The 15,042-nt window shown below is 36.4% G+C and overlaps 1 protein-coding gene across 1 annotated transcript; it reads right to left on the bottom strand.

Moving 5' to 3' along the window:
- Window positions 1-9,118: 9,118 nt before the first annotated feature.
- Window positions 9,119-11,340, bottom strand: LOC138317017 (E3 SUMO-protein ligase ZBED1-like). The gene has a single exon (XM_069258650.1). It carries the CDS (start codon window positions 11,089-11,091, stop codon window positions 10,330-10,332), a length of 762 nt encoding a protein of 253 aa, XP_069114751.1. The 5' UTR covers window positions 11,092-11,340; the 3' UTR covers window positions 9,119-10,329.
- Between the last annotated feature and the right edge of the window lie 3,702 nt (window positions 11,341-15,042).

The raw sequence follows: 15,042 nt of genomic DNA, 5'->3' as shown, positions 1-15,042 counted from the left end.
ATCGTCAGCTTCATAATTTGTACAAACGTTCACATCCATATATCAAATTAATTCAGTCGAGCTTACTTAAAGTGTGTACTAAACGATAAATTATATATTCAGCACTCATTAATTCAGTTAGCTTACATAAAGTGTGTACAAACGATCACATTATTGATACAGCACTATGTTTCAGCTAGCTTAAAGTGTTATTAAGGTAGTCTTTCTGGTTTTATCTCCATATTATTAATAATCACATGATATATTAACACTTTTTTTCGTCCTTCATGTGTGTACTCGTCAGTGATGATATATTTAAGCATTGAACTGCATTTGGCTATAAATCATTATATTAGATATACTCCGTTCCATTCCATACCACCGGCCACGGTCTTATGTAACTGTACAGTGTAAGTAACAGGCTAGTCCTTGTCTGTCACAGACCGAAATATAAACTAAAGCAGCGTTTTATTATCAATGCAAGAATAGCAAATATCGACAATTTGACAAAACGTTCATCCAAATTCAAAATTGGTCGACCTCTGGTAAATATAAATTAAATTAACTATCATAAATATCTTTATCTTTATATTGCATAGCTCATTGAACGCTATTGTTGCTTAATGTTATTAGGTAGTCTTTCTGGTTATATTTCCTTGAAAAACTATCGTTGGCCCGAACAGCATAGATATGTATAGACTGAATTATTAATAATCACATGAAATATTAACCATTTTTTTTCGTCCTTCTACGCCAACACTAATTATTTTTTCTACTCGGGCAATATACCACCATATTGACCTCAACAAAGGTCCATAATAGAATTATAACTGCAAACTGAATGAAATGCAGTTTCACTGTCCTGCAGGTAGGACATAAGAATTGTACTGACTGCCTCTATTGTATGACCGTGAAAAGGCGACTAAATTCAGAACTTATTTTCTGCTTCTTAACTTCTTTCTAACGTCTGTCTTGAGGCCATCTCACTTTTGGCTATCAGTTGAGCGCTCGCCCCTCTGAGTTAGGCTCTGTGTTCTGTCACCTGGACGAGATACACCACAGTCTATAACAAAAATAATGTCCCTGCTTACGCTCAGCATTAAGGTAGTGGGACGACTGGTTAACACGTTATCAGTATAATGTGACCGGGTGGGGTGTGTTGCTTGTTTTTTTCGACTGCATGCTTCAATGATATAGCACTATCATAAGAGCGACAGTTCCACTAAAGAAGAGGACAACACGAGTATACCACAGTCTCTCAAAACACCCACCTCTCACTTTACACTTACCACATGCCCTGCAGGTAGGGCGTTAGAATTGTACCTGCTGCCCCTATTGCATGATCGTAAAAGGCGACTAAATTTAGGATCTTATCTTTTCCTTTCTTCCTAACTGACTTTATCTTTCCTAATGCCTTCCTTGGCACCGCCTCACTTTTGGCCTTGCGTTGAGCGTTCGCCCCTGTGAGGTAGGCTCTGGGTTTTGTACCCTGGCCGAGACACACCAAAGTCTATAAAAGTGGTAGTTTCTGCTCCTGCTTAGCGCTCAGCAAACGGGGAGTGGGACGACTGGTTCGCCCGTTGTCAGTATAATGTGACCGGGTGGGGTGTGTTGCTTGGTGTCTTCGGCGGCATGCTTCAGTAATATAGCACCTATAAAAAGGGCAATAGTTCCACTATACAAGAAGACATAACATGAATTTACCGCAGTCTCCCAAAACACGCACCTCGCACAACATACACGCAACACACCGCATTCATGGGAGGCCGTCCTTACATGACCATAGCTGTTAATAGGACGTTAATTAATCAAACAAACAAACAAACAAACAAACACTTACCACATACACGGGAGGCCATTCTTAAATGACCCTGGCTGTTGTTAATAGGACGTTAATCTAAAACACTAGACAAAACCAAAAGAATGCAGCTGAATGCTTAAATATTACATTCGATAACAATTTTATGGTAAAGTCCAAAGATTTTTTTTTTTGCATATATTATCAATAAAGAATTAATTATGGCAAGGATGGAACAGCCGTTTTAGCGTCCTTACATGACCCTGGCTGTTAGTTAATAAGTTAGTCAAACAAACTTAGTGGGTTTGCAGAGAAAATATAAATATAAAAGGATGAAACTATTGATGTTATGGCGACAAAAAAACCTAAAAATTCAGAAAATACACAAGTCCTCAATGTTTAATACACATGCACTAATCGGTGTCATTATGCAGATGCACTAAAGCATTAAAAGCAATTTTTACAATAAGTCTTAATTGGGGACTTCCGAATGCGTCATTGCATACCACCTGTTGGCTCAGTTAAGTGTACACCCAATTGTACACCATTTACCTACACGAGAGTTGATTGTACACCATTTACCTACACGAGAGTTGATTGTAAACCATTTACCTACACGACAGTTGATTGTACACCATTTACCTACACGACAGTTGATTGTACACCATTTACCTACACGACAGTTGATTGTACACCATTTACCTACACGATAGTTGATTGTACACCATTTACCTACACGACAGCTGATTGTACACCATTTACCTACACGACACAGTTGATTGTACACCATTTACCTTCAGTTGATTGTACACCATTTACCGGTAGCTTATTTTGTCCTTAAATGATATTGAAAAGAAAAGCTCAAAAGCACAATGAGATGGCAGCATAGGTATGCAGATTAGCAATCAGTTATTCGTTATCTGCAATCAACCAATTCGAAGCTAAACAATGACATGTGTACCTCAAAGCAAACATTTATGAATGTGCATACGCCAGTTTCTTGTATAGAATTGGCGGTACGAATAGAAAATTAACAAAACTTGAAAACTTCACCGCTGAGAAATGTTATTTTTCACTATTAAAAACAGGAGCAGACGAATGAGTATTTTTCTTCAGTTAACAAAGTTACTTACTTTTCACCATTACCACCATTGAAAAGTTTGAGCTTCTAATTTTACTTCAAGTTAAAAATATAAATAAAAAAATAATTGCATCCCGAAAAAATTCCGTGGCACTATATTCTATATAGAATGAAGTACTGATTGCGCATGCACCAAAGGCGAAATAAATTATTTTATATTATTTTTGTGTTAATTAGGCATATGAATACACGATTAAACACCAATTATTATTCAAATGATGAATATCATTTATGCTCTGTCGGCGGTGGAGCATCTTTAACAAAACAAAAAAAAACGTAAAATATAGTTGTTATGAGAAAGAATGGATGCTTCAGGATTTTCCACAATAAAGTATTTGTTGGTGTAATAAGGCAATTCTTTGGTCGATATCGGTTCTTGCCTGTCCATTGAAAGTGGCATTCCCAAAATCTTCCCAAGTCTGATTTAGTATATGAAGTGACTAATGATGTGAGAAGGCGATTCCTCCCTACCAAAATATTCCTGTGTAGATACTAAGACGGTCACGGTTACCTGATTGTATCAGCACGATATCCCTGACAAAAACAGCAGACTTTTTCCTGTGAGGTATAAAAGGTAGATTTAATGATAGTTAGATATTTCATTAAGGATTTAGTATGCATAGCTAGGCACGCTTCAAGGAAACTCCATGATTCGTTCAAAGATACCGTCTGTATCTTTGTACATACGCTGGTGAAGACAAAAAAAAAGTCTACAATAAAAAAGGCATTATTTTCTTGTAAACATTTATTTTCTTTCGCACCTCTGTGGCACCTGTATAGTACATTAAATGTGTACGATAGTAGTATTGTGATACCTTCTATATGTACTGTAGAGAACAACCGACCAATAGTTTTCACAGAGGCCCCGCCGTTAATACTTTGGAATACTGGGCTTTCTGATTTTTTAACCAAACCCTAGGGATCCTTAAATAACCTTTATACAATTAGGAACCTTCACTTTAAGTTTGTATAAAGAAGTTATTTTGAAATGGTTGACCGCATCTTCATGATGAACGCACCAATGAAAGGTTTGATATCAAAAGCCTATATTTCTCCATGTTCCGGATTGAAAAGAACTTTCATACCGGACGGTCAGTACATTTCATTATATTAGTGCAAACAATCCGTTACTCGCTCATTTTTATAAAAAGATATAAAATCAAATAAACTCCGAATTCAGGTACATGTATATCGTCGCCTTAAATAAGTGCAGAATTCATTAAACCGTGACACCTGTGTGTGAGATATGGGGAGAATGTAACATTTAGGTCAAATACCTTCTCAGGGTACCATATTCACCGCTCTTAATATACCATTTACACAAGATGTATGCCTTTATAGATAGGTGGGTTATGTAGGCGATTTTCTGGGTCATCCACAATTAGATTTTAATTTTAATTTTATACAGATTTCTTGAGAATTCGAATAGATTTAGACACTATCTTAGTAAAAAGAAGATGAGTTATATTTTTGCGTGGGATGTATCTATAACAGAATTATGAAATGAAAGTTCCATATCATGTTCCTCTGTTAATAACTTGTCTAGGATCTGAGCTCCTCCTGTATTAAATAAAGAAACCTCAGGTGTCTTTGCAAGCCGTCGTATCTTTGATTTAAAAGGTTTGTTTAGTAAAGGTTAGAATTTACAATTTGCTGACCAAAGCTTTATATAGATATTTATCGAGAAAAAATAACGATACTATTGTAATTATCACTCTATTGGACGGACATTGTGATCCCAGAATTTATAAGGGGAGTAACATTAATAACTTTCGTATCATATGTATGGTTATTTTTATCATAGAATATATATGATTCAAGACGCGCTAGCATCAAATACGCGGTCTCGGGTGGATAAGTAATGTTACGGTATGTTAATGATACACTGTCGTTAGTATATATTACCTTTTTTTGTATTTAGCAAGTGTTCAGGCGTGGGCTCTCATATTCCTCGAGAATTTTAAACATAATATCAATGTTCGTTCTGTGATGTTACGACATTATTTCCATTTTATAATTCTGTCAATGCATACAGTTCGAACGTGACATGCGTAGTAAAAAATAACATTGTAAGTGAATATTAAAAATAGAAATGGTGCTCATAAATTCTATAAGGATTTCGAAAACATATGAAAACAATAATGCAAGCCTCTATGGCTATTACAATTATTTTGAGAATTCCTGTTGGTAAAATACAAATGGTGTCTTATGAATTTTGGTACGCATTAATCCTGGTGGATACCAAGTATAATTCCTTTCAATACATGTAAGTTTGAAATTTCAATATGCAAACCATACACGTGATTTGTCGTATAATATAGTATGATAGCTCATCTTAACCATACAAGTTACGATAATAGTTGGAAGAGGAGGAGGGGTAGTGGCAACATGCCTTGTTAGTTAAGATTAAGACTTGAATGGCTCATTTGAATTGCTGACAGTAAGCACAAAATTCTTCTAAAGTATGACGCACACTTTTAGCTGAAAACCTAAAAATATTTTATATACGTATGTTATGATAAAATATTAAATTGATTGAAACATAAACTACAAGTAAACCATTGCTTTACCCAATTGTCATGAACATTAATTATTACATATATCTAAAATTCTATTTTTTTTTTCTATTATTTAAAAAAAACCCGCATTTTGTTCAATGCTCCATGTCATTAATAATACATTTTCCTTTCGCAGAAGCAAATTCCATATTTAGGTATTAAAATTTTCACTTTTCACTTCTTCAATTAAGCTACCGTACGACTAACTTCATTAGGGATATTTCGTACTTGCCTACGTATTTATACTTTTGTTGTTTTGTCAAGTTTTATTCAATCTCCTGATTGGGTTTCTGTCGCCTCTGACTATTAATACCCTTAATGAGAGCTACGTCACTCACTGGCCAAAGGTAACTCTTCAGTCAGGTGTCGGATTCACTGGCGTCACCATGTGGGGCCCATAGCTCATGACATTCATCAGCGAGTGATGTAGCTTTAAGGTGACAGACTAGTCCTTACTGTCTGGAGTGACTGCATACGAGATGATGTTTGATTAATTTGTAAGGACGGTCTCCCATGCATGCGGTGTGTTGCGTGTATGTCGTGCGAGGTGCGTGTTTTGGGAGACTGCGGTATATTCATGTTGTGTCTTCTTGTATAGTGGAACTGCTGCCCTTTTTATAGTGCTATATCACTGAAGCGTGCCGCAGAAGACACCAAGAAACACGCCCTACCCGGTCATATTATACTGACAACGGGCGAACCAGTCGTCCCACTCCCTGTATGCTGAGCGCTAAGCAGGAGCAGAAATTACCATTTTTATAGACTTTGGTGTGTCTTGGCCATGGGACAGAACCCTACATCACAGGGTGCGAACGCTCAACTCAAGGCCAAACGTGAGGCGGTGCCAAGGGAGGCATTAGGAAAGATTAAGTCAGTAAGGAAGAAGAGAAAAGATAAGATCCTAAATTTAGTCGCCTTTCATGAGCATGCAATAGGGGGCAGCAGGTACAATGCTAACGCCCTTCCCTGCAGGGCAGGCATACGAGATGAACAGGATATTAGGCATCTTTAGAATTTTACGATTTGTTATTTTATTCTTCCAACACAAAACCGGCGAAGGCGCTTAAGTTCGAAAAATAAATACAGAAAAAGCCAAAAGTTCGCATGGAAATCTACAAATACCCAATTATGATTTCCGTAAATGACCCATCGCATTGTTATCATGTTCTGTTTCTTGTCTATTATTATATTTTGGAACAGTGACATTGTTCTTCTTACTCACTCACGTGATACATTTTTTCACGTCAAGGGTCAATGAATGTAGGTATTTATCTTATTGAGCCGATCCTAAATTTATCTTGTGTCTAAACTCTGTGGCATCTATTTTATAGTGATTTTATTTCAAAATGTTTAGTTACACAATAGTTTCCTCAAGTATATGAAGGCATTTATGTATTTTCATCATACCTGGCTTAATGTGGAGATAGGTACGTATGGACGTTTTGACATTTTTTTTAGATTTATCGCACCAGATAGGTGTAGCCGATCTAGTAAAAAGATGATGGTTAATGAAGTCACTAGATAGATGAATTCCATCGAATGTTAACTACTAGTTTGCGAGATAATTCAGTATTATTGTATGAGAAAGTTTAATGGATTTACATTTAATTTCAGTTTAGAATATACAAAATAAAATATTATTTTTAAAAAAAATGCACTATTCCAATTCACCAACTCTGTTATTCTTATTTTTTCATTACCTTAAAATCAATGTTGTTTTAAAACGCCGTTTGTAATTTTAGAGCAGATTGGCGGATACAATGGCGCTATAATACCACAAAGTAAAAACTTCTTCAAGAAAGGTGGTGTTCAAGCTAATGTTAAAAATCCCATAGAAACTGCCCACAGCCCAATTTTCTTGAAACTTTGCATATTGAAAGTACTACAAATTTTCCCTTTAAAACGGCACTTCTTTTTCCTTTTATGATTTTAAAAAGGCCCAAAGGGCCTGAATTCTTTGTAGTCATTCTCATTAAAACTAAATGCACAAACATGCCAAAAAAGGTTAGCCTTTGTTAAATATTCTACATTTTTTACTCATAAATCATTTGAGTAGATCTTATACTTTATATTTAAGTCATTTCTTTTAGATTTTTAACGAAAAATTTTGTTTGAAATAATATTTTTTACGAAAAAGTAACACTTTTTGGAAAAAGCAAAAACGAAATATTGCTCTTTGTCATCTCATTTTACCCTGTTACTGGTTTTGTCCACAATTTTACTCCTATTTAAAAATACTCCCATGACATTTTCTGTCAAAGTGTAAATTAGGTTCAAAATTAAAATCCGGGAAAACTGTTTTTGAGTGACTTCAAAATAGAGAGTGCATGTAGCAACGGACCACTTCTTTGTTAGTATACCTAGTTATACATTTCCAGTTTATGATTCCAGAGTCCGATGTAAGTGAAAATCAGTGTACAGTAATAATTTTTGATGCTAAATATAATGGTAACACTTTTTAAAATATTGGTTGCCATGGTAACAAAACGGAGGCCTCTGATTGGCTGAAATTTAAATGATGTCAGAATGAAATAGTATAACATGGTTACACTTTCAAAAAGATTAGTTGCCATGGAAACAAAATGGAGGCCTCTGATTGGTTGAAATTTAGATATTGTCAGATTTAAGTGAAAATTAGTATATATGGGTTATAAGATATGCTGAATAACATGGAATCCCTTTTTAAAAGATTGGTTGCCATGGAAACGAAATGGAGATATCTGATTGGTTGAAATTTAGATATTATTAGGTATTAATGAAAATTGGTACATATGGGTTATGGGGTATGCCGATTGAGATACATTTTGTAGTAACAGTTTTAAATACATTGTTGCCCTTGTTTCGAAATAAAAGATTGCTCAAAATTAAGATTGTAGCCTTTGTGGTGCTGGTATTATTTTTAAAATTATACATACTTTAATTGAAAATCAAATGTAACTCTGTTTCCCTCTTTAATCATTTTAATTCAATTTAAAATATATTTTATCTACATAAGAGAGATGGATAATCTTAATTTGTATCTTTTGCGTTTAAGTTGCTGACGAAAATATAATTCTTTCCAATAATTATATGATTTTTGATATGAAAAGAGAAACTATTGTTTTACTCAAGAGCATATCTAGTTGTTTGGATTTTTGTACTGTTAGGGAAGATGCATGAATAGAAATGCAATAATGTTAGAGTACATATATGTTAGTTAACAAAAATTTCTATCACTAACTGTTGTTTTATTATGGTGTCTATGATCAATTTTAAATTTATGCTCAACTAGGGCAAATATTGATTTTTTTTTAGAAAATTCCCCTTGCTACATTTCAGCTTATAAAATGTTATTTCCCGGATATCAATTTTTTTTGAAAAAGTATATTTTATAAGATTATACCTATAGCGTGTTTTTAAAATGGTTTAAAAGTGTGGACAAAATCGATAACATGCCAAATATTTCGAGCAAACCCAATATCCTCAATTTTTATACTGACAAAAAATTGAGGTCTGTTTGCTTCAAAATCAATTTGTCGTAAAAATAATTCGTAAATATCATTACAAATGGATATGAAATAAAGAATGAAGTATCTTTTATTAACAAAAATACTTAAAAAATGAAAATTATGTTCAAAAGATGGACACAAGGGGTCCCCTTGCCATATACCCAAAGTAATTTTAGAAAACATAATTTCAGGCTCTTTATGCCTTTTTAAAATATACAAAATAAATAAACAGCACATAAAAAGTAGTTATGTACCTAGACCTTTAACACTGCAAAATTTGAAAAAAAATCGGCACGTGGGCGGATTTTGCAACCCCACCTTTGGATGATTTTCTCTGGATTTGATTGAATAATGAAAAATAATTGGACTACATTTTTGGTCATCTGTCCTGAAGGGTCAGGATGACCTAGTCATCATGCACCGTCCGTCGTCGTACGCCGTGTGCCGCGAGTAAATTTTTCATTCAAACGACTTCTTCTCAATAACCGAAAGGCCCAGGGTACTGATATTTGGCCTGTAGCATGCTGGGATGACGGCCAACAAGTTTGTTCAAATGAATGACCTTGACCTTCATTCAAGATTACATGGGTCAAAAAGGCTAAAATCTTTAAACGACTTCTTCTCAAGACCCAGATGGCCCAGGGTACTGATATTTGGCCTGTAGCATGCTGGGATGAAGGGCTACCAAGTTTGTTCATATAAATTATCTTGACCTTCATTCAAGATCACAGGGGTCAAATAGGCTAAAATCCTTTAAACAACTTCTTGTCAATAACTAAGAGTCCTAGAGACCTGATATTGGGCCCGTGATATGCTGGGATGAAGGTCTACCAAGTTTGTGCATATGAATGACCTTGATTTTCATTCAAGGTCACGGGGGTCAAAAAGGCTAAAATCTTTAAAACGACTACTTTTCAAGATCCAGATGGCCCAGGGTACTGATATTGGGCCCGTAGCATGCTGGGATAAAGGGCTACTAAGTTTGTTCAAATGAATGACATTGACCTTCATTCAAGGTCACAGGGGTCAAATAGGCTAAAATCTTGAAACGACTTCTTCTCAAGAACCAAAAGGCCCAGGAAACTCATATTGGGCCTGCAGCATGCTCGGATGAAGGGCTACTAAGTTTGTTCAAATGAATGACCTTGGCCTTTATTCAAGGTCACAGGGATCAAATAGGCTAAACTCCTTTAAACAACTTCTTGTGAATTACTAAGAGGCATAGAGACCTGATATTGGGCATATGGCATGCTGGGATGAAGGGCTACCAAGTCACAGAGGTCATATAGGCTAAAATCTTTAAACAACTATGTCGTATTGTACTAATAGTCAGATGACCGTTAAGGCCCATGAGCCTCTTGTTTTTCAAGACACGTTTTCCCACACAAAACGAAGAAAATTGTAATTGGTCATTTGCGTACTGGAATACAGGTCTTTTGTCTGAAATCCTTTCAGATTTATTACACTGGCTAAAAGAATAAGATCTGCATCCTTACTCCTTTTCTTTACTTGATCAGCTAGTTGACCTTTGAGTTTCTTAATCACTGGACAGTCATCTTCCTTGACAGATGTGAAAGATTTCAGCTTCAATAAAGTTGGAATAACTTTAAGGAGTGTTGGCACATTTTCTGCACAAAGTATACTTGTGGCAATTTCGAAAGGCTTCAGCACTTCTACTATTTTCTCAACTAATCCTTGTTCTTGAAAGTTGTATGAATATGTCTTGATCGCATCTGTTGCAGCTTTTCCATATTTAGGGTCATGCACAACTGCCATGATAGGGGGAGTTTGCTCCAATAGCCGTTCCAACATGGACAAGCTACTATTCCATTTCGTAGGGCAGTCTTGGATGAGTTTATGGGTCTTCTTCAATTGCACAAGCTGATGGTCCCTCAGAAAGTCTGCAGCACTGCTTGACTGGTGAAAGAATGCCACAAGTTTCCGCCCTTTTCCTAGAAGTTTTGATATCTCGGGAATGCCTAGAGCAGTTTTGACAGCCAAATTAATTCGATGTCCGTAACACCCAAACCTTTGCCATTTGAGAATATCAAATGCCTTTATCTCATTAGCAGCATTATCTGTTGTTGCTGTTGGTGTGGGGATATTCCATTTGTTTTTGGTAGCCATCAAGGCTTCTGCTATTGCTTCACCTGTGTGAGACCCTGTGATTTTTCTGGTTTCCAGGACCGCTGATTGTAGTTTCCATTCGGATGTTATAAAATGAGCCGTAACTGTTTGATAACTTTCTGTCGCAATGCTGGTCCACCAATCGTGTGTAATAGCTATGTCTTTTTGTCATTGTAGTTTTTAATTTCTCTGAGATATCCTCCTTCTTCTTAACCAACATAGATGTTACAGTCTTTCTGCTTGGAGCTTTGTACCTTCAAAGAACAAACAAAAACTAAATGTATATTTGTTTTGAACAAATTCTAACAAAATGCAAAAATATTTCTATCAATTGAATTTTTGATCACATTCATTCTTTTGGCAATTCCACAGTTGAAGAAAAAGTATCATAAACCTTCATGTTTTCAAATATAAGAAAAAAAATCAATAATTGATGATTTTTTTACACCTTGTATTAACACCTTGTATTAAACATGTTTGTTTGTTTGTTTGATTTATTAACGTCCTATTAACAGCTATGGTCATGTAAGGACGGTCTCCCATGTATGCGGTGTGTTGCGTGTATGTTGTGCGAGGTGAGTGTACTGGGAGACTGCGGTATGTTTGTGTTGTGTCTTCTTGTATAGTGGAACTGTTGCCCTTTTTATAGTGCTATATCACTGAAGCATGCCGCCGAAGACACCAAGCAACACACCCCACCCGGTCACATTATACTGACAACGGGCGAACCAGTCGTCCCACTCCCTGTATGCTGAGCGCTAAGCAGGAGCAGAAACTACCACTTTTATAGACTTTGGTGTGTCTCGGCCAGGGGACAGAACCCAGAGCCTTCCTCACAGGGGCGAACGCTCAACTCAAGGCCAAAAGTGAGGCGGTGCCAAGGGAGGCATTAGGAAAGATAAAGTCAGTTAGGAAGAAGAGACAAGATAAGATCCTAAATTTAGTCGCCTTTTACGATCATGCAATAGGGGCAGCAGGTACAATTCTAACGCCCTACCTGCAGGGCCATACCGTGGATGCAAACTATTGAGGAGATCTGTGAAGTATGAACTGTCGACTAGGCTATACTTTTCGAACAATGAGTTTGAGCAGCTGGTCATTCAAAAGCTTAGCTCTGTCAGCAGGTAAAGTTGGAAGGAAATTTTTCAGACTAAGATCGATTTTTGGTTGCATCAAAGTTTTACTTGTACCAGTCTCAAGCTCGTCTGACATTAACTGGTTGTGTGCACTTTTCAAATGTACCATCATATTTGTCGTGGTTCCTTAAAAAATAAAATATAAACAACGTCATTTGATTTTTTTTTACACAATTTGAATTTCATAAAGAAAACAAACAATACAAATTAAAGCATTGGTTCTTAAATTCCAAACAGTAGTTTAAACGAAAACAAATTTCAACAACGTGTAACAGTAAATCCTGACGCACGGACGATTTGACATCAACTTACCTTTATTCGCATATAATTTAAGACACACGCGACACACTGCCGATTTTATATCCAAATTCTCCTTATTTGAAGGGCCATCTTTAATTTTTTTAAACCCGAAATATCGCCACACTCGCGAGGAGTTGGCTCCTGGGTGATTATACAGTTTGTCGTCCATTTTTTGTACAGCGTCTGGGTCACTTGTACGCTTTACAGGTATGCATGTAAGGTCAAGCGTTTACGCAACCCTATTAACTAAAATCTAAAACAAAGTCCGGTGTTGATTCCGGAATACAGCGTAAATTGCACTAATCGATTTAGTTTTTTTGTAATCGATTGTCGCTTAGATTTGCTTCAATCGATCAATTATCGATTATAATCGATAATCGGCCCACCACTATTAAAACCCATCCTTAATAATCATTTTCACCTGCCCGTTATTCGGCTACGACTACTTTAATGCTTGTTTGCTTCGTTAATTAAAGTCCTATTAACAGCCAAGGTCATGTAAGGACGGCCTCCCATGTATGTGTTGTGTTTTCTTGTATTGTGGAACTATTGCCCTTTTTATAGTGCTATATCACTGAAGCATGCTGCCGGAAGACATCAAACAATACACCAAATTATACTGGGAGCAGGCGAGCCAGTCGTCCAACTCCCTGTATACTCAGCGTTAAGCAGGAGCAGAAACTTCCAGTTTTACAGTCTTTCTAGGAAGAAGAAAGTTAGTTAGGAAGAAGAGAAAATTAGTCGCCTTTTACAATCATGCAATAGGGGCAGCATGTACAATTTTAAAGCCCTACCTGCAGAGTCTACTTGAATGTATAACCTGGTTTAGATAATTTGTAATGTCCAGGAAACACTTTCTAAACCTTTCGTTATATATACAATGAAACATTATTGTAAAAGACGATGCAAGAGTTTTTAGTGGAAAGGTACAAAGCCAATATCACTACACACCTAATGTTAGATGCAATTAGAAGATGTTTTGTATTACTCAGTAGTAAACCAATATCATATTTTAAATTGTATACGAGGTACTAGATATTGTTTTTGAATGAAAACCAATTTCTCATAAACTTCTCAACCATTGCAATAATACTTTGGGACTTATTGGGAATTAAGACTAGCAACTCATTTTTACACAAATGGTGGCCTCCATGGAAATCAGATCAATTTCTACAAAGCATTGTAAAATAGCTCATGAAAATGATAAAAGCATGAAGATCATTAGTAGGTCGAACTAGTTTGTTAATGTTTATTTCTGGGTACAGGCGAGCTTCCTGTACCTAACATTACTGTGAATGTATGTTTGATCCCGAGCGTCCGTCATTAAATCTAATGAGAATCATCCCATGTCCATGATCTGAAACTAATCCACATTACTTTTTATGACCTCTCACAGACCTTGCTTTGTGTGTAGTAATAAATGTACGTACGAAGGAAAAGTTTCGTAATAACCTTATCCATTTATTGAAAAATGGTATACATCTTATAGTGATATAGCATAGGTAGGCCATTTCCTCTCCCAGAAAAGTTACAAATGTACCGGTTTGAGTTCTGATACGTTGCAAGATCTCTCGTTTGAAGGCGTGTATTCTTTTTAAGATTGCCTATGTACGAAGTGGTGATCCTAAGTATTATTTGCACTATTTCGTATCTAGACGGATGTGTTTTCTTCATTGTGATAAAATCTGTGATTGTGCAAAACAGTATATGACCTGACAGAACACGATGGAAAAAAACCCACTTGATAAGCGGTTTGACCATGTGACCTATTCAGATATGTGTTCCGCACTGTTCGTGAATATCATCATGCATACCTACATGCATATCTTAACACGTAGAGGTATGATCTTGACACAGAACAATGAGAGGACGACCCGACTTGTATAACGCTGTATTCGTGAAACAATACACGTGACCTGGTTCTGCCAACATAGTTTGTGAATAGGAACAATATTTGTTCGCACGTGCTTTGAATGTCCGAACATAATGACCACAGCATTTAGGTCAAAAATTCGGAAATGACTTCAAGACCTCAAAGACCAAGTCACAGTGGCCAATAGTAGTAGATTATAAGTCTTGCGAAGATCGTTGACGTCGAACAATTTAAATTATTATCATTGAATTACTTTATTAATTGGGAGTTTGGCCCAGCTGAAGGTTAAGTACTCATCACACACATGAAATCGTAGATCGGATGGATCCCTGGAAATGTCGTGTGACAAAAATTCAGTTTGATCAAAAAAAAGTGCGAGCACTCCCCTCTTACCTTTGTAAACAAATATTGGTTTGAAACCAGTGTGGTCAGTCGTCCACTATCAGGGTTCCATGAAACAGATACCTGTTGGTCAAGTGGTCAGCTGCGAGATATTATCTGACCAGCATGCGTCTATAGCACACATGTTTCATTCCGCTGGTGGCCAGACACATGGATAGGATTTGACTGGTCGTTACGTCCTCACTGTCTTATGATATCAGGGATCAGTGACGCCCCCTCGCGGATCGCTAATTACCCCCC

The sequence above is a fragment of the Argopecten irradians genome, chromosome 2 (assembly GCF_041381155.1).
Source record: "Argopecten irradians isolate NY chromosome 2, Ai_NY, whole genome shotgun sequence".
NCBI classification, from domain to species: Eukaryota; Metazoa; Mollusca; class Bivalvia; order Pectinida; family Pectinidae; genus Argopecten; species Argopecten irradians.
This window is presented reverse-complemented; position numbering and strand designations above follow the sequence as displayed.